The 20,291-nt window shown below is 44.7% G+C and overlaps 1 protein-coding gene across 1 annotated transcript; it reads left to right on the top strand.

Annotated features, from left to right (window-relative positions):
* Positions 1-8,209: 8,209 nt before the first annotated feature.
* Positions 8,210-11,351, top strand: LOC109309846 (sulfate transporter-like). Its single transcript, XM_019534716.1, has 2 exons — positions 8,210-8,827; positions 9,738-11,351. Exons 1-2 carry the CDS (start codon positions 8,210-8,212, stop codon positions 11,334-11,336), a joined length of 2,217 nt encoding a protein of 738 aa, XP_019390261.1. The 3' UTR covers positions 11,337-11,351.
* Positions 11,352-20,291: the final 8,940 nt, after the last annotated feature.

The raw sequence follows: 20,291 nt of genomic DNA, 5'->3' as shown, positions 1-20,291 counted from the left end.
AGTCCATGGTCTTCTTGGCACTCTCTTATATATCTGACAGAAGGTCCCATACATTTAACCTTTGGTCTTCCTTTCCTTGCCCTAGAGCAGGGGTCTCAAACTCTGTTGCCTCCCAGCCACATTCAGATCACAGAGCTCCTTGTGGGCTGAATCCAGGCCTGTGGCAACGGCAGCTGTGAGCGGCATCGGGGCTGTAGGGGTAATGCAGCCCTCACCACCACCAAACCTTGTCCCCAGTAGGTTTTCATATCCTGGATTTCAGTGGTGGGACCTGCCTCTGCTCAACCACCCCTGAACTTTGAGCCCCACAGGCCAGATATGGCCTCTCAGCCATGTTTGACAGCCCTGCCCTAGAAGATGACCAGTAGACAGTATTCCTCTCTGGGAGGCTGCAGGTGAAGGAGGTGAGAGAATGAGAAACAGAACAAGTATAATTCCTATCTCCAAGGTCATAGTGATAAAATGTGTCTTCACTCTGTTCTGAAATGCCATTCCCAGGATCCCTTCCTGGTGTCGGGTACTGTGGAATAAGGATGTTTTTCACTATTCCCCACATAGGAACCCTATGGGAATAAACCTTGTTCTAATGCTAGGCAGCATATAGCAGGTTGGCAAAATATAGTGTTTTGGGCTGAGACAGTGCATGGGATAAAGGGGCTTTGGCACATAAAATGCAATAAAAAACTGCAAAGCAAAGTCTTGTTTACATTGCCTTTTTTTCCTGCATTTGCTGCTTAAATAACCATGCATACATTAACATGGGCTTTTAATTTAACCCACTGTGACACAACTAACTTAACTAAAAGAGTGGGAAGGAGTGCTGCTTCAGAGAGTTAGGTGGCCGTAGGAGTAGGAGGGAATAAAAAAGGGTCATTCAGGGTAGGTGCTGGTCCAGTTTGGGGAGTATTTAAATATTGGGACTGCAATCAACTGAAGAGCCAAGGGGTCCTGGTGATGATACTATTTGCAGTGTTCAAGGGTTTTGATACTGGTGTGGGGAAAGGATGTTAGAAGCTGACTAGGTTCAAAGAGGCTTCTTGCTCACATCCAGCCGAAGTGGTGGAATCCACTGACAGCTAGGACAAAAGCTATGTCAAGTTCCCAACCCTTTACTGTTTTATTTATATAGTGTATAGTACACACCATCAGTATGTTCCCCCCATATATTCATCAAAGTTTCAAGAGCTCTCTGTTTTCAAGGCTATTAGGCCCTCATGTGGGGAGGAGATTTTGTTTTTGGTGGGAAATCTTACCATAGTCCCAATCAGCTCATAGTCTACTGTCTCCTGTATGCCTTCAGCACTGACTCCCACATAAAGGGACCTAGTGGTAGCCTTCCAGGAAAGCATCCTATCTAGCTCCTTGAGCTCCTGTTTCCATTTCTGGCTTTCTAATAAATCTGCTGGAGCACCTTCCCTATGCTGCAGCACTGAGCAGTGTCCCAGTCATGACTTCTCCATTACTTTCTTCTATATACACTTGCATATCAGCATTCTGTTAGATGCTGTTAGGGTAAGACTGAACCAGCTGCAGTCTCCAGAGTGCAAGGAAATCAGTGACCTCTGCATGACTCCAAGCAGATCCCCAAGCATGGCTGTTACAATGCTGAGAAAGTTATGTGACTTCAGGTATGTGTCACTACAATTGGATGGGTCCTGGCTGCATGCCGGCATTCAAACAGGGTTGTGACATTTGGTCAACATGACCCCAGAGCAGTAGAAGACACACAGGCAGATAGAAAGGTCAGTCCAAGCATGCTACAAAACACTGTGGAGTAGCATTTGGCAGAAATTACACAAACTCATTCTGAAATGAACATAATTTACTTTCTAAATGATTTTAAAATTCACAACAACTGGCCAGGTAATTCAGCAGTAGTACCATATCATAAGGACATTGGACATTTTATTTTGGGTATCACATACACAAACACTAAATGGCTTGCCATAAAGTGCTGTAGGTGATGTGCTGGGAAGAGTTCTTCTTCTCCAAGGGGGGTAGCCCATGCTATGCAAGGTCCTGTAACTAAACTGATTGAAACAGTGACCCCAGTTTGGAGGGCTGGGATAGAGTCCTTCATCTGTAGCAAAAGGTAATCTATCACAGCTGTTTTCCTGGGCCTTGTTTGTATTATGGCCACTTCCAGAGACATAGATAGGGAAGCAGCAAGTGTGACCAATGGTTCTGCAGTATGATACTATTGGGAATTAAAGCTTCAAAACCCTATGTTTCTGGTGGGAGTGGCACTTCGTGCAGTTGGGAGGAGATAAAATGTTGAGTAGGTAGAGGGGGCTCCTAGTTCTGCCCAGCAAGGCAATTGCTTGCACCTAGAAAAAATAGTTTTAATCCCCCTAATGCAGGTGTATTGTAAGAGAACACTTGCTAGTAGAGCTGTCCTCCACAATGTTTTTTGTATGGGACCTCCTGTATAATTTTCATGTCTCCCATGTCATGCTGTTTCTGGATATCTGGATTTCTTCCTGTCAGACCCCATTGTGTACACGGGGCCCAGGGCTCCTCTTTTGTGTTTTTGTGAGCCAGTTATATCATCCAGGATGTTTGATAGATAATAATCAGGCAAACATTTTCAGGCTCAATGGAGGCATCTCTTGCAAATGTGTGCTCTTATTCCTCATACAATGGGTGGTAGTGAAAACTTTACCAGTAATGTTGTTCTGGTCTCTTGTTCTCAGGTTCTTCTGCCAAGCCTCTTTTCCTTAGATTTGGCACTGGAAAAAGTTCTAGGAGTGCCCTTTCTTCTTCAGTCTCCCTGGCTTGGTCTTCTTTCATATTCCCCCCCTTTCCTGAATCTTGCACATTTCTGCATTCTGGCGAGTCTTTTCCAGAGGGGACCGGATGGAAAAGAGCATTTGAGTCTACAGTCTGTGAAGGGAGGGTATAATTGCTACCAAGGGTATGAAACCTCATTATTACCTGGTGTCCATAAAAAAGCAAGCTTGGCTGCCTTCCAAGACTTAAACAAGAGAGGTGACATCCAGTGTAGAAGACCTGAGAGCAGTGAAGCACACACAGGTACAGGGTGTACAGCAATTCACTGTGGATTGGTATTTGGGGGACTGCCAAATCCACAGTGGTTATGAATGTGTCCACAGGAATCTAAAAGTGAATACACTCAGGTAGTTTCCCTTGCTTCAAGAAGTATTACTTACTATTCTCTAATACACTGAGGAATTTAAATTAAAAATAGATTGTGTGTGGACACCAAGCACTTTAGGGTAAACACACTACAGTTATTTCACTGTAACTTCCCATCATTGACAAGGCCTTAGATACTTATATACTCAGAAGCTTTGCCTTGCTGTAGTTCATGGGATTATATAATCAACCAAGAATGACACTACTGCTTCTCCTGTTTGTCCATCTTAAGGAACCACTTTACCTGCAGCAACCACACATATTAGGAGGTAAAACAAAACAAATATTAGGAGATTCATTACTATCCACTTGTTCTAAAAACAGTAGCATATCTCTGAAGACCACTCCATCTCTCTAGCAGGCAATATCCAGATCTTTCTTGCATGGTTCAAGTTAGTAGTGGCAGCTTCTCCAACCAAACCTGTCCCTGAATGGGGAGTTTAACAGTTAAATGAGTTTATGGTGGCAACAGAGAACAACTTTAAATAGTGCATCTGAAAACAAAGATTTCACTTGGGCAGGCTAACTTTGGTGACCTTTTGTCAGTTTGAATTCAAAAGGTCCTGTAAGTCACATGAAATGTTGTTTTGGGTTTCTTCTTTTAAGTTCTTTTCCTGTACTTTTCATAGAGCAAATAAAATAAAGTTTCAATCTCCAGGTCTCTGGCGTGCTTTATCCATCCAGCACTTCATGCAGGGGTGTACATTGCTGCCTTGAGCTATAAGAGTGGTTCTCAACTGTTTTAGACTCAAGAGACCCCTCATGAGACTCAAGGCACCCCTTGGAAAATGCCACTTGTTTTTTGAGTAAAGAAAAATAATAAAGCAATTCTGCTGTTGCAAAAAACTCAGGAATCCATAGTGTCAAAAATATTTTGACTTTCTATTTGACATTTCTGTACGTATCTTGTGAATCATGTTTGTATACCTAACAGTTCTAATATTGGATAACAGCCCCTTGAAAACATCTCACAGCACCTTGGTTGAGAATCACTGAGCTAGCATCTCATGAGCTGAGAACCTGTCCCATTATCTTTGAGGACCCAGACCGTTCAGTGAGAAGCAATTTTAAATTATTGCTGGATTCAGCATCTGTGGTCAACAGGAAAGGAGACTGGAATCACTTCATCGTATCCACCTTTTATTTTTCTTTTTGTTCTTGAAGAAAATGCGATATTTAAACAGCTTCTGATGAGGAAAGATAGAAAGTCAAATGTGATCCTACGATATTTCCAGTACAGTTCGTGAAGGATCATTACCATTGTGGAAGGCACTGGGGAGACAGTTTTGGTAATTATTGTGCATGAAAGATGGAAGAACAGGTGCAGAGTTGGAATTATGAAGACCAGAGAAATGGACAGCCTATTTTATGAGACCAAAAGTTTGGCTTCTTTACTGCTGGAGAATGAAAGCCAAGAGGGAATATGACTACTCTCTGCACCAGGGAATAAGCACCAAAGAGGGACAGGAGCTATTTAATATGAAGGGCAACACCGGAACAGACTCCCAAAAGAAGTTGGGTGCAAAAATACCCAACAAGCTTTCAGATGGGACCTGATCAGTGTTTGAAAGGAATTGTATGTAGCGGAAGCTTGTAACACCTAGGCACTGTACTTGATGGCCCAGTCTCGGTGTGTATGAGAGGAGGGGAATTGGGGCATAGTTGTACCAGCCTCCCCCCCGCCCCACAATTATGTGAACTTTCTTTTATAGCATGAGCTCTAGAAGTTTCCTAAGGTTTTGTTTTGCGTTAAAAAAAATTAAAATGGGAGATCTAACTGCCCCCTCCAGGATGTATTGGGCCTCCAAGTTTCACTCACGTGCTCTGCTTGTTGATCTTCAATCCTACATTCTCAAACAGGCTTTGATTAACTAGAAGTATTAACTTATTAATGAATAATTAACTAGGCCAAATTGGAGAACTTTATGAATCAAAACCAACATCTTGGCCCTTAGAAGCTAGTGTTTTTCACAAAACACAAGTGTGATGAACCCATAAGGACAAGTGGAAAGGCAGCTGTGTCCTGCACTCCCATTGCTGGTGGCTGGCAATCAGAAGTCACAGTCTATGTATAAGATGAGAGGCAAATGAGGAGTACATACAGACTGGGGAGTGCAAGGGAAAAAAAGAAACAACATTTGTCAGCAAAGTAGGCAATTACTCTAGCACAACAAGCAGCCTAACACTGGTCAAGATTTTTTTTTCTGTAGCTATCACAGCAAAAGGGGTTTTTGAGGTGGGTTTTGAAAAAGCTCAATGGATTGGAACAAGTTGGACAAAAACTGTTCAGGCACAAAATCAGGAAAGCAGAAAGGTGGAGAAGTCATCCAATGCACACTGAGGGAAGACATGATAGCATATAGGGCAATTCCTTTAGCACAATTCTCCTTGTTTAGCAAACATAATCTTCACATACTGGCAGTACCGCCAAGAGTATTTGTCTAAACGCTTCCAATCAGCCATAATGAGCAGAACAAGTTTTCATCAAAATATCCCATTTGAATGATGTTTGTTTTCACAATATGGCTGTTTGGCAGACTGCGGGGTCTTGATCAGTCAGAGCTCTATAAAAGGGCTGAGGGCTTGGGTGAATAATCTGGATTTTTGCTTAACAGGAGCGAGGTACAACCCAGACGGAGGAACAACAACCAGGTCTGGAAGTCTTCCTCCAGCTTTCTCTTTCCTTTGCTCTGGTTAAGGCAGGAGGGTGGGCTAAGCAGCAAGGTAGGAGTTACAGAGGTTCTTCCATCAAGTTGCCTTTCACGGACACTGCTGTAGAAAGGCATCTATCTCCCACTTCCCATGACATGGGATGGAGTTAAGGCAATTTCGCCGAGACCACAGAGCAGCCAGGAACCTAGAACAAGATCAGAGGGAAGGGGGAAGGGAGCCAGCTTCCACTGGCGTTTTCTTTTCCAATTGTAGCTCTACAGTCTTGGGTGAAATGGGGTGATTTAAAAAGCCCTGGCTCTGAATTTCTTGGCTTTGCTTGAGTCCAGCTGGCTCACTGACATAAAACAGCTTGTGTTTTAACATAAAGTAGCATTACTGCAATATAAAAGTGTTAGATACTTCAGGGAAAAACTCACCAATAGACTATATTTCTACTTAAACAAGGGCAAACATAAGGGACACTTAGCTAAATCCATCACCAACTCTAAAGACTAAAACCTGCCTGTTCCTGATAATGTTTGGCCAGAGGCAGTCTCTCTGGCTGCAGTGGAAATTACCAGGAAGGAATGCCATGAGTAAAGCATGATGGAGAATGGAAAAGGCATTTTTTAAAAACTCCCTTTATTCATGCAGTGGGAATACAGCAATTGAATGGCTACTCCCTGCCCCCTCCTTCTGTTGAGCTATAGTATACGTGCTTTCTAGAGTGCTCAACATTTTCCTGTCCGAATGTAATTGCAGCAGAGCAGGACTTTTTGTTAGAAACAAAAATATGAACCAAAATAATATTTGATTAATTTGTCCTTCTTTTCAAAATGAAAAAGGACACAAACTCTAAGTTTTTTATAAACTGCAGTTTTTGCAAAGAAACCCCCCCTCTGAAAATCATCTAATTTTCAATCCCTTATTGAAAAACTGAATAATTTTTAGAAGAAATTTTGATTAAAATGAAAAAAAAGTTTCATAAATTGCCATAAAAATAATTGGCACATTGCATACATTCATTAGCAACATCTTCCTCAACTGACTTCATCTGCTTGGGTAGTGGAGGCCTCTTTGCTTTCTATTCATATGGTTTGCAGGCTGGTGTAGCTTGTTTGAAAGCAAACTCCTCCCTGAAATTTGAGATTGCATTAGTAACAGCTGCTGGGAGCTAGTTAAAATTTGCAAACAGTTTTTACACATAAAAGCCTCAATTTCAGCTCACCACAAATCAAGGTTTTGTATTCTTCATTATTTGGGAGCATTCAGACACTTTTGGAGATGTCTTGAAAATGTTCACAATTCAGTACGATTTGCTAATATTATCACAGTTCATAGAGAATGCACTGCACTTTTGCTGGATTTTTGGTTGTAGCCATATTGGTCTAAGGACATAGGCAGGCAAGGTTCTTTGGGTAATTGTGATATCTTTTATTAGACCAGCTGAGCAATTAGAAAAAAGTTCTTTGCAAGCTTTCGGGCACAGTCACCCTTCTTGTGCCCAAAAGCTTGCAAAGAACTTTTTTCCAACTTCTCAGCTGGTCTGATAAAAGATATCACATCTACCCAAAGAACCTGGCCTGCCTATACTCTTTGGGTTATTCTCCTCCTCCTGCTTAGGACCAGGGCTGTGCAATCACAAGATTTCCTATTTCTTGGGAATTCCATGATTTTGAAGTTTGCTCCAATTCAAAACACAACAAAAATAATTTCAAATTTTCCACAACGTGACATTTCAGGAAAATATTGTTGAGGTGCATGATTTCAATCTTTTCTTCATATACTTGTCAATATATTAACAGCATTCTAAATGAAAAGTTATTGTGGAAAAAAATCACGGCTTTCTACTACAGACGTGCTGACTGGAATGTCAACCTAATCATTTTTTCTTCACTTCTTTTCTCCCAAATTGAAATTTCATGGAGAATGACACATTCCCTTAGGTAGTTTTTGGTTCTGATGAAATACCTTTTCTGAGAGCAGAAGTTTCCCCTGTAAATTTTTTTACCAGTTCAGCTACATTTGTAGCAAGCCATGGCCTTAATTTTCTGTTGTGCTCATCCTTGGGTTGGCATATATGCCAAAAGGAATTGGATATAAAAACAAATATTATGATTTAGGGTAACTGCACTAGCTTTTCTCTCATTTTTCCACTATGAAAATGACTGAATAAAGTGCTGAGCTGTGGATAACTCAGTTCATTATTCAGATCAGATTGATCATCCAGTTCCAAGGTGAGGTATTTTTTTTCTTACTGTGTTAAATAACTGCCTTGCAACTTCCACGTATCTGATTATTTGTGCTCTACTTGAGGCCTGGGGCTATGCAGAGCATATTCTAGTAACAAAGAAGACATTCGTGAGCATTCCTGCTGTCTTTCTTTAGCTTCTGTGGTGCAATGGAGACTGCAAACACCCAGAAGGCTGAGCAGAACACAGAAGCACAGAGTTCCCTTGAACTACAAAATTCATCTTTTCACTACGTATATGTCAAGTTAGAAGAGCATGAGCCTACAGACCTCAGCACCAAGGAGCTCATCCTGAAGAAAGCCAAAGAAGCCTGCAAGTGCAATCGCCACAGCATCATCACCTTCTTCTGCAAGCTGTTCCCAGTGCTGGAGTGGCTTCCCCGGTACCAAATCAAAGAGCAGTTGCTTGGGGATGTCATCTCTGGGTTCATGGTGGCAATAGTTGCCATCCCACAGTCAATATCGTACTCCCTCTTAGCAAGCCAAGATCCTATCTATGGACTCTACACTAACTTCTTCTGCTGTATCATCTACTTTGCTATGGCCACCTCCCACCACAACAGTGTTGGCTCCTTTGGTGTCCTGTGCCTGATGATTGGGCAGTCGGTGAACCGGCAACTTCAGCTAGCAGGGTATGGTGAAGTTGATGGTGGGTTTGCCCTGCAAATGAATTCCACATTCTCTAGCAATGGGACGGCCACCTGTGAGAAAAGCTGCTATGCGATCACAGTGGGACTTTCTTTAAGTTTCCTTGTTGGTCTTTACCAGGTAAAGCAGTTTCATTATGTTTATCTTTCTCTTCTGTGGTGTAGAGACTTGCTTAAAACACACACTTCTAAACTTCTAGCTCTTCAAAATACAGGTCTTGATTTAGATGATAGCTGGTAATAATGGTACTTACTCAGCTCCTAACTTTTTAAATGGTACAAACCAAAACGCTAAATCTAAATACCTTTGATACCTGGCAATTTTTAAAAGCCATAATCTAGGTCTGAATTTTGGTCATGAATTTATTTTCCCACCAGATAATAGTCCAGATCCTTGAAGCTGAATGACATGTATTAAACGAAGAATTTGAGAAGTGTGAAAAGATGGTTGTAAGCCATCTTTCCACTATACCAGTCCTGGACTTGACTTGGTTCTTGGCATAACTTCTTTAGGGAGCTCTGAATTACATGAGAATAACAGCTTCCTACGTATGATTTGTGCCAGCAGTGTTTCTTTGGCTATGGTATCCTCCAAGTCCATCTTTCCTGCTCTTGGCCTGCCCCTGACTTTCATTATCCTGAACAAAAATGAATGTTGTGTTTGGTTCATTGGTTTTATGCAATTTGGGGTATTTGTATGCTGTGTTGGGCTGCCTGAGCAGAACCGTGCTGCCAAAAGGGGACCTAGGGATTTGGCTAATCCTTTGGATTTCCCTGTCAGCTAACTGCAGTTATTTGCTATCAGGAGGGATCTTGTAGGCTGCTCTGTATTGTAGCACCTGGACCCAGAGACCTACTCCAGTCCCCAGATTAGCTGCTTCAAATAATAGTCTGCCTTACAACGGCCTGAGCTCGTGAATGCCCAGTCAATAAAAAAGCCAATGTCTTTAGAATGAAAGCTAATGGAAATGTGTCCTTGTTCTCTGCAGACTTTCACACAGGCACTAAATGTAAAATTGGCTTTTTTTCAGATCCTTCTGGGTGTTTTCCAGCTGGGCTTCATTGCTGTGTACCTGTCAGAACCCCTCCTGAGTGGCTTTGTGACTGGCTCCTCCCTGACTATTCTTACCTCCCAGATGAAGTATCTCCTAGGGTTGAAAATCCCTCGCCACGAAGGGATAGGGTCTCTTATCCTGACATGGGTGGACATCTTCAGATACATCCAGAACACCAACATCTGTGACCTGGTAACTAGCTTGATTGCTTTGGCTGTCATTGTGCCAATCAAAGAAATCAATGTCCGGTATAAGGACAAGATGAAGGCACCATTCCCCATAGAACTGGTGGTGGTCATTGTAGCCACTTTGCTTTCATATTACCTTAACTTTGAAGGGCAATATAATTCAGCTATTTGTGGGACCATCCCCACTGGCTTCAGGAAACCCACAATACCAGATGTGCACCTTTTCTCCAGCCTGGCAATTGATGCTTTGCCCATTGCCATAATTGGTTTCGCAATGACCGTTTCTCTAGCAGAAATCTTTGCCAAAAAGTACAGTTACGCTGTCCGGGCCAATCAAGAGATGATCGCTATAGGCATGTGCAACTTGGTCCCCTCTTTTTTTTACTCCTTTGCCAGTTCTGCAGCCTTGGCCAAAACTCTACTTAAGGAATCCACAGGAAGCCATACACAGCTCTCAGGTCTGGTCACCTCAGCGGTGCTGCTGCTGGTGCTGCTATGGATTGCCCCACTCTTTTACTCACTGCAGACCTGCATCTTGGGGGTGGTCACCATTGTCAACCTTCGGGGGGGCTTGCTGAAGTTTGTGGACACTCCTAAGATGTGGCAGCTCAGCAAGGTGGACTCTGTGGTTTGGTGGGTCACCATGCTGGCCTCTTCACTTCTCTCCACAGAGATAGGACTCTTGGTAGGGGTCTGCTTTGCCCTCCTCTGCATTATTTTCCGCACCCAAAGGCCCAGAGCCACTCTCCTGGGCAAGGTCAGCAATACTGAAATCTATGAAGATCAGTTCACTTACAAGAAGCTCAGCAGCATTGCCAATATCAAGATCTTTAGGTTTGAATCTTCCCTTTACTATGCCAACAAGGACTACTTCAAGAGTGCGCTCTATCAGAAAACTGGAGTAAATCCTGCCATGGTCTCTGCCAAACAACGGAAAGCTGAAGCCAAAGCCAAAGCAACCATGGCCAACAATAACAGCTGCTTCTCTACCAGGTTTAGCTGCCTCAAGTCTGCCAAGAAGGGAGTCCAGAAAACAGAGGTTCCTGTTCACTCCATAGGTATACACACCTTAATCATTGACTGTGGGGCCATGCAGTTCATTGACACAGTAGGACTTTCAGGGCTGAAGGAGACCCGTCAGGACTACAAGGAGGTTGGTATCCAGGTCCTGTTGGCCAATTGCAACCCATCTATTCGGCGCCTGCTCCAGGATGGGGGCTGGGCCAGCAAAACAGATGATTGTGAGCACCTGGCTTTCCACAGTATCCACAATGCTGTGCAGTTTGCTGAGAGACAGTTTGAGGATAGCAAGGCAAAAGAGGCAGCTTTCCTTGACTCTGAAGTTCAGGACATCTCGGAGGACCCAAATTTCCCAGCTGATCTGTAGAAAGGGGGAGGATGATTCATTCACTTTCAACAGGGATGCATTTAGTGCAAAGCTCAGACCTCTTTATAATCTTGTTATAGTCAGAGTATGCAGAGCACCCCAAGGCAATGTTAGCAACAGGATGATATCCGAAAGGGTTGGAGATTTAAGGAGAATGAACAAATGAATTGGGAGGGGCAGTGGGAAGGACCCCAAAGGCAATTACTAGGTGAAAGGCTGAAGTGGTACATCCTCCTTGCCTCAAGAGGGCACCTACACTGCAGGGGAGCATGAGCAAAGACATGGATATTTTTCAGTTGGGAAATGTAAAGGAAGAAGTGGCAGGATGCAGAGAGGACCTAAGACTGATGGTGACAGTGAGGAGAACAACCTATCAAATTTTGTAAACTCCTCATTTGAATGTGGGGACTCTGGAGTAAGCCCCATCTCAAGGGCAGGGTAGCCATCATCAGACCACCTCAGGGGGAATTGTGACAGTGGGAGATGTAGATGCCTATTGTCACTTGAAGCAGATTTGACTCTGAAGGTGTGTATGTAGGGCAGGAGATTGGATGTGGAGGTGCATGAACACTTACAAGGAAGGGAATGGGGGAATAGCAGATAGATAAAAGTCTTTGATAGGACTTTCACTCTTTGAGGATCCTTGCATGGACAGATTTGACATCTGGTCCCCTCCCTCAGCAAGGGCTACACTGAGGTCCAGTTAGCCCCAAAGCATCCTGTCCTTTTCTGTCTCCAGTGAGGGAGATCCCACAACCTCCCTTGGCAGTTTGATTGCAGTTCCAAATCACTCAACTCATGACCCAAGCATCCATAGCTTTATTATTAGCTCTTCCTTCCTTGCTTTGCTTTCATCCTTCTCAGCTGAAAAGACAATCCCATTCCATGCAGCAGATAGCATTCCTGGCCTTGACAGGTCACAATAATGAGACATAGACCTGCACTGTGTTGGCATGGGAAGGATGGAGTGGTCTGAGGGAGCCTGGTCCAGAACAAATGACAACTCTGAATTAAACCTCATGCCTCAGAGCTTGCACCAATTTAATATTGAGGAGAATGTGACTATTTGGAAGGGGAGGGAGCACAAATTATCCCACATCCATCTCCTGCAAGGTTCTCACAGCATCCATCTATTCTCACACAGGACACTTGATTACATGGATCTTTGGTGAGACTTACTCTGGACATTCCTATCTCAGTCTAAGGGATATTTGGAAAGAGTAGTAAAATGATCAAAGTAACATGGCTTGACATGGCAACTCCTGCTATTCATAATAAACTTTGTTTTATAGTGTCTCCCCAAAGCACTTCTCACTGACCTTTCCCTCTTCTGTCATCTCCTTTAAGAAAATAAAGCGAACTAAATCCTAGCATTGCCTTGGTATATTGGTCTCTGGTTCTGGTAGCTGATTGACAGCAGCTGCATGTTGGTCACTAGAGGGCACAAGAATACTATGCATGGAGAACCATGAACATTGTGTTTCCCTCTCCTTGTTTATGAGATTTCATGTATGATTTTGCTGGAAGTGACACATTCCTGAAGCCCAGGTGCTTTATTAAATAATCGTATTCCCTCTCTGAGTTCAGTTTACAAGCAACTGAATTCTGTTTATCTCTGGACTTTGGATTCAGTTACAGCACTGTGCTTTGATAAAAAGTAAGATCCTTTACGTACTAAAGACTGGATTACATTGTGAAGTAAGCACGGAAAAATGCGTACCCTTAACCACCACATTTTGAGGCCAAACAGCTGAGTGTTTCGGACACCTTGATATAAAAGGTGAGATCTTTTTAAGAAGCCTGTAACAGAACTGGGCCACAGGGGTGGCTCTGACACTGTGACGTTGAGCTCTATATCTCAACTCCTGCCTTCACTCTGGCTCCCTGAGTCCCCTTCCTTTTCCATTGCCTGCCATGCTTTGACATAATTGGTTGATTGGTCAAAAGGGAGGCTTCCCTATGGTCCCAAAGTGAACCTTCATCTGCTCTCCATTTGTGGGTTCCTCCTGAATCCTGCTGTCCTGCTCTCTGGTGTCAATATGGCCCCTGTGGCCTGGCCATGCCATTCCCCAGGGCACTAATTGCCTTAAGGGTTAATTTTATGGCCTCCAACCTCCCCTACAGCCATGTCCGTGCCTCACAGGTTGCACCAATTAATTACTTTGGTGGGCACTTTATCCCAAGATAATATCCGGATTCCTCAGACCTCCATCTTCTCATTTAGTCTCTGCCTCTCTCTCTGCCCCTCTTGGGCTGTGGTCTGATTAGCCTCTATAGTTTCTTCTTCACTTGGGCTGTGGGCCCCAAGTCCTGTTTCCCCCTTCCTCTCACTCACTACAATCAAGCCCCTGTGTTCTAGTAGGGCTCAAGACAGCCATGTGGACCTTGGGCACCACTGGGACCTCAAAACCTCTCCTATCATCCCAAATCCAGTCCACTGGTCAAAACTCAAATGAAAAGCATAAGCACTTTTGCCATAACTAAGACTCTCAGCAAACTGGCTGTATAATAAACCTGTACTCATCCTGGGTACCACATCCCTGCCTGCCCTCAGCTACTTGCTTGCTGTTCCCTGGAACAGCAGGATCCCAGGTATTGGCTCAGACAGCCAGTTTGCTGCAGCTACAGCCCCCAACCTGCACAGTTCTTCTCTCTGCAACTTCCAGAGCTAGACTGCTTGGTTTGCCCTGCCCTGCCTACTCCCAGTCAGGTTCCTTGCTATCCCTGGCGAGGCTGCTCTCCTCTTATTCAGGCAGCTTGTTGCTGCTGCCTTGGCTACTATGGCCATGCCCCTTGCTTTGGCAGGGGCAAATCCTAGCTATCCACAAGTCCTATTGTGCTATTGCTGTGCAACTAGCACAGCCATAGTACCTCTCAGCTTCTGGCCTGTGGCCTATTTCTTTGCACCTAACCCTGGTTGGGCTGCCAGGGCACTTCCTGCTACTGTTTTTTCCTGTTAAAGTAACAGGAGCCCCAGGCTCCCTGTGACAGAGCAATTGCCATGCTGGGGCAAACTTGAAAAGTTCAGCATGAACTGATGGCTCACTGGACACTGAGAAGCCAGAAAGCTAGAGGGACACACGAAGCAAGGTAGTGGCCCCACCAGGAGTAATCCACCATTTACTAGCAATTCATGGTCAGTGAGTCTTAATTGGGGACCAACTTCTTGTCTGGGGGAGGTCATTGGTAAGCCAATAGAGTCTCAGCATCAGCCCCTGTTACAGCTGGTGCCTTGGCTGAGACATGCCCTGGCCAGCTCAGGAGAGCAAGCATTATGGAAGATGAGCTCCGAGGAGCAGCATCCAGCAAAACAGGGGCACAGGTGCAGGACTTATTGACATATATATTATAGGGCCAACAAAGGCAGATAGAGGAGTTGTTTTGGGGACGGAGAAAGAGCAAGCATCCCAAAGTACTTTGTTTGGACAGCAGCAAACACTGAATGAAAAGCTGGAAAGTGGGAAGTGACAGGAGACTGGCCTATGGAAGGCTTTAGAATGCCTAAAATGGGTAAGGAAGTTGCCCAGCTACTGGTCCCTTGAGAGTATACGAGGGACCTGATTCAACTCTCTACCCACAGGGGACCATTTAGATTGAGACAAGATAGAAGCCCAGTTATTGAGCAGGCTTTTTTGACCAGGGATTTATAAAAAAGTTGACAAGTTTTGTGACGCATATCCTATCAGTCAGAGGGTGTCCACACTTCACCCAAAGTGGGCACCCTAGTATCCATGCCGGTGATAGGGAGAACCTTCAACAAGATCTCATTATATATAGCAGGGCCATTATATATAGCCATTTCTAAAATGTAGTGTCAGGTACCAATATGTGCTTGTCATCATAGACTATGCCACCTGGTTTTCTGATGCAGTGCCCCTATGATGAGTCACCACCCCAAGATTGCAACAGAATTGATGAAGTGGGCAGCACAGGTAGGTGTGCCTAAGGAAATCATAACTGACCAGGGGATAAATTTTATGTCTGGGGTCATGAAAGGGCTCTGCAGGACTTTATAAATTAAACATTTAAGAACAGCTACCTATCACCCACAGACAGATGGTTTGGTGGAGAGGTTTAACAAGACCTTAAAGGGGATGTTGAGAGCTGCCATACAAGGGAACCCAGCAGGAGTCTGGACTTAAAACCCGGAGGACTGTGGTGGGGGTACTGCAGTTGGAAGAGTCCCCTGTAAGGCCTGTGAGGCTCTGTGAAAGGCCATAGCTGATTATTTTGGATTATTGGACACAGTCCTGATGGTGGAGCCAGTTTTCCTTCTCAGGGAGAGAATTCTTGAATTATTACCATCAAGTCGTGGCAGAAGAGTGCCCTGAGGAGATAGCGTACCCCTTTAGGATTGCACAGTGCTGGTCAAGCCAGATACAAAGGGAGTCACCCACAGATGCTCACAACTTGAGGGTGGTGGGGTAGGTAGCAGGGTGAGAGGGGGGAAGGAGAGTAACCCCACTCATGCCTTTCTTCTTACCAGGCTGGGAGCAAGTGTCGACCTCAGCAGCTGCCAGCACTGCAGAGACATCCTGTGCTTTGACACAGACCCCACCACTATTACTGGGTGGACCCAAGTGGAGAAGGAACTGCGTGCCGTGTCTGGCAGGGAAAGTCCCTTGCAACAGCCTGGAGAATGCTGGCAGTGTGCCTGAGGCATGAGAGCTCTAAGTTCCCAACACTACTGGGAACTCACCTGACCGAACCAAAGTGAATTCACCTGTAGGAAATCAGGATGCCACAAGGTTGGAGGAAGTCACTGCCAATTGGCTGAGTCCTCAGGGAAACTGCAATAAAAGAGAACAGGAAGTAAGCAGAGGGGGTTCTCAGGTGGAGACAGGGACATACACAGTGACAGGCAGACGTCCTGCCTATGTTTTAATTTTGTTGTGGAGGATGGACTCCTGGGGATTCAGGGTGGTGAACCTGGATCCTAGTAGTGAAGGACACCTCTGGGCTGAGGCTGAAGTGCCTGGTGTCCAGCAGATCTCTCCAGGTAGTGCCCTGGCACTCAGGTGACTATAGATACATGGAGGCTTGTGATGGGAGCGTAGGAGCACCCAATAGCACCCCTCCCTTGGGGGCTGTGCCAGTCACTGTAGGGTATGGGATCTCCAGACCATACCTGGAGGTACCTGCAGGTTATACTCTAAAAACAGAGAGCCAAGGTGAGCATGGACTAAGACCACCTAGGGCTTAGTGGATACTGAGAAGCCAGAAGGCTAGAGGGACAAACCTGACAAACCTTCCTCCCAAGGTAGCAGCCCCACTGGGAGAAATCTACAATTTACCAGCAAGTCGTGGTGGGTGAGTCTTATGTTTGAACCAACCCCTTGCCTGAGGGAGGTAATGGACAAGCCAATAAAGTCTCAGTATTGGCCCCTGTTAAGCCAGCTGCTAATGATGCTTTCAAGGGTGCTCTAAGGTGCCACGACATTTTAGTACTGCTAGGCATGCAAATGTGATTCACAAGATAAACCCAGAGATTTCAAATAGGAATCCCCAGTGTTAAAAACCTTCTGACCTGCTGTGGTCTGAATTCTTTGCAGCTGATAAATTGCTCTATTATGTTTCTGTAGTAAATAATTGAGTAAAAACTAAGAGCTGACATTTGCTGAGGGCTGCCTTGAAACTATTGAAGTTTGCATCTAGAAAAGGTTGAGAAATACTTATTTGGGGGGAAGTAGAGGTTAAAACTTCCAACTATATTCAGTGGTCAGGGCTAAGGGTGCTGGAATAGTGGGGCGAGAGTTGGTGAGGTTGGGAGTGGGGGGGGCGGGTGGCAGGTGTTGGCACAATTATTACCTGTGTTGGAACAAGTACATTTTAGACTCCAAGTAGCATTCTACATTAAAGTAAGACTGAAGTCAGACAACTGCCCTGTGAAATTACCTGCAAGATGCAGCTTTTCACATACCCTGTGCTCAACCCTCCCCTCTGGACAGTATATGACCCCCTCCTCTTTCCCATCACTAACTGTTAGCCTATAACCTGGCTGCTGCCCATGGTGACAATCTGACCTCTGCAGGTGTGTGATAACATAGCTGATCACAGGGCCAGTATGTGGAAGCTGCTCAGCACTGACAGATCCGGAACATAGTAGAGGAAAGGCTACAATTTTTGCCTGGATCTGCAGAAAAGCCCATGCCACTGATCCAACTCCATCTACAGGTACTAGATTCAAGAAACATCAATTCCAAGTGAGTGGAAAGAAGCCACTTCCAGACATACATACAAGACAATACCAGCAATGATGTACTCCCTATGAAGAGGGACCATAAGGAAAAGGCATAAACTCTCTCAGGACCCACCATTCACTGATGTAAATTGGCATCAAGGAGAAATGAACATCCTACAATGTTTTCAGCTCCCTTGGATCTTAATGTTCCAGAGAAGATAACAGGCATTTATAGATGTGCTCTGGGAGGTGTGTGTGTGTGGGGGGGGGCTGCTCCAATTAAAACCTCCTGGAGCATCATGTGTATCAGTGTCACACTGAAAAAATGGTGATGGGGTGCTTTGAGCTAAAGCTCATTGAACAAGCTTTAGTTTAAAGCTCCCTGCCCCCATTTTTTCAGTGCAGGGACACTGATACATGTGATGCTGGAGCTGGAACATGGTAATCACCATGCATGAATTACAGCATGCCAGAGCACCCTCCATGCATTTGTATAGGAGCCCAATGTTTCCAAAGAACTCTCTCCTGAAGACTAGATAAGAGGCCAAGTAGTATGACTACTAGAGGCCAAGACAATACTGGCTTCCTTAAGCAATTCAAACAATCTGTCAAATGCAAAATAAGAGGAGGATGCCCAGAGTGTTAGGGTAGAGAGGTTGGTTTGCTCATGTTTTTGGCACAGGCCGCATAGTTAATTCTCTCTCTGTCTCACTTGGCATGGAATGATGGGTGATCAAGCACAATCTGTGGTAGTAACTGCAAAGTGCTTTGTGTGGCACTGGGTAACTCTGTTTACAGAGTGACAGGCATAGGGAAAGTTAGGGAGAAAAAGATGGGCTCGAATAGAACAGCTACATAAAGAAAGCGTGCGAGTATGTGTGCATGCATGTGTACACGTACATATGAGACAGAGAGCTCAGAAGATAGATTGTGGCAGTCTCCTATCTTCCAATGCTCCAAGACATCGTGTTTATCAGTTTTCTGACAGCAGCACACAAAGCAACAAACCACTAACTGCAAAGTGGATTCCTTTGTGCAAACAAAAGCAATAGCCAGGAGGCTGAGCCAATTTCACTCAGCTGATAGATTATGTTTGAACTAGACCTGTTGCTTAGGGTATTTTATGAGGCAAGATGTGCCTTTCACGAGCTGAGTTGTAGAGCGACTGGCAAGTACCCACCACAAAAATGAGCAGCAGGGAAATGTGTCTCAAACTCCAGAATGCCCGGTGGATTTGCTTACACCTTATGAATCTTAAATAAAGAACTTGTGTCATAACCACCAAAAATCCCATTTCCTGGTGTTAAAAAAGGGCTGTTGTGACAGTATGATGCTGCCAAACTAATGCCTCGGTCAGATGCGCTGTTGCGGAGTAGGATAATTATTCCAGAACTCTGGGTACGTGGGAAAATAGCTGGCACTCCAACATAACACTATTGAATATTGCACAAATGGGTGGCTTGGCAGCAAACCTTCCAGGTAGGCAGGAACATGGCCAAGTATGTTGTCTCCTAGTTAGCAAGGGAGCAAACACTCTTTACAGTAGTGCGTGGGAGGAGGAAAGGTCAGAGCATAGTGGGCTCATCCTCTATTCAGTCAGACACAGGAGCTCAACAGGTTGTAGCGAAGCTCTTCGCCTCTGTACTTCAGGGTAAACAGCACACTGCTAAAATGGCCATTATTTTCCTGAGGAACAATAGAGGCCTCTCTCACGTGTTGTGGGGGCCTATAGATAATATCAGGTATTGTCATATGTGATTTTACATGTGGAAACTCCAGGAACACTAACACCTTTCATTGATTCAACATGCAGCCATGTATTTCTTGCCTCATGTAAACAGAGCTGGAGGAAAGAATTACAGGAAAAATCCAGCCCCAGGGAACCCAACTCTAGACAAATGCTCTGGTGCCTGGCTTGGCAGGCAACTGGTGAAAATCAGCTGAAAAGGCGCCACGGAGCTCTCTGTTGGAACAGTTTGTTAATGTGTCTCACGCCTCCATTTAAGTCCCACCCTGCTGCATACAGCTGTAGTGTCACCTGCTTCTGGCAACCCCTGAAATGATGCATGAAGTGTTAATGTTAGAATAACTTGGCCAAACACATCTACTCACTGCAGGTACCTGCATGGGGCTGACTGCCCCTCCTGTCCAGCCTGTAACAAATCCACTCTGACACCCAGGACAGAGCATTTGGAGATGGGGCTGTCCCTCTAGTTTTTCCTCAATCGTGCTTAGGAACATGCGGCAAACTTAGCTGCACTTATTGCTTGTTAGCTTAGTTAAATTAATGAGGCAGCTTTATCATGTGTCTGGCTAGAAGAAAATGGCAAGTCCTTTGACTCACGGAGTCCTGCCTCACATACAGACAATAAAGCCTGTCTGTCTTTCGAACAACACTGCCATCCTCTTCTTCCTCCCAAGACTATTTTAGGAGGGAAATGAACTGGTACTAGTCAAACTTTAAATGCATTGCTGATTCAACGGTATTGTACAGCCACAGCAAGGAACATGAGCAGTCCTAATAAGCCATGAAGCACAAACCTGGTGCAGAGTAGCACAGATGAAGTTATTGTCAGCCTTGGGAAACGGCTGTTTACACCTAAGGTCCTTCTTTAATGCCCTTCTTTAAATGCTGAGGTAGGTATTTCACAGCTTTGTTTTGACACTTTCCCTCAGAAAGAAGCAGCAGGAGCTGCACAATTGCAGGGAAATGGGAGTGTGAGCTGAACATGAGACTTCAGTGAGGGAGGTTGAGGGGAACAGAGCCTGTCATT

The sequence above is a fragment of the Crocodylus porosus genome, unplaced genomic scaffold (assembly GCF_001723895.1).
Source record: "Crocodylus porosus isolate Cpor-Errol unplaced genomic scaffold, CroPor_comp1, whole genome shotgun sequence".
Classification (NCBI taxonomy): Eukaryota; Metazoa; Chordata; order Crocodylia; family Crocodylidae; genus Crocodylus; species Crocodylus porosus.
The sequence above is the reverse complement of the archived record's forward strand: the minus strand, read 5'-3'. Positions and strand labels throughout refer to the sequence as shown.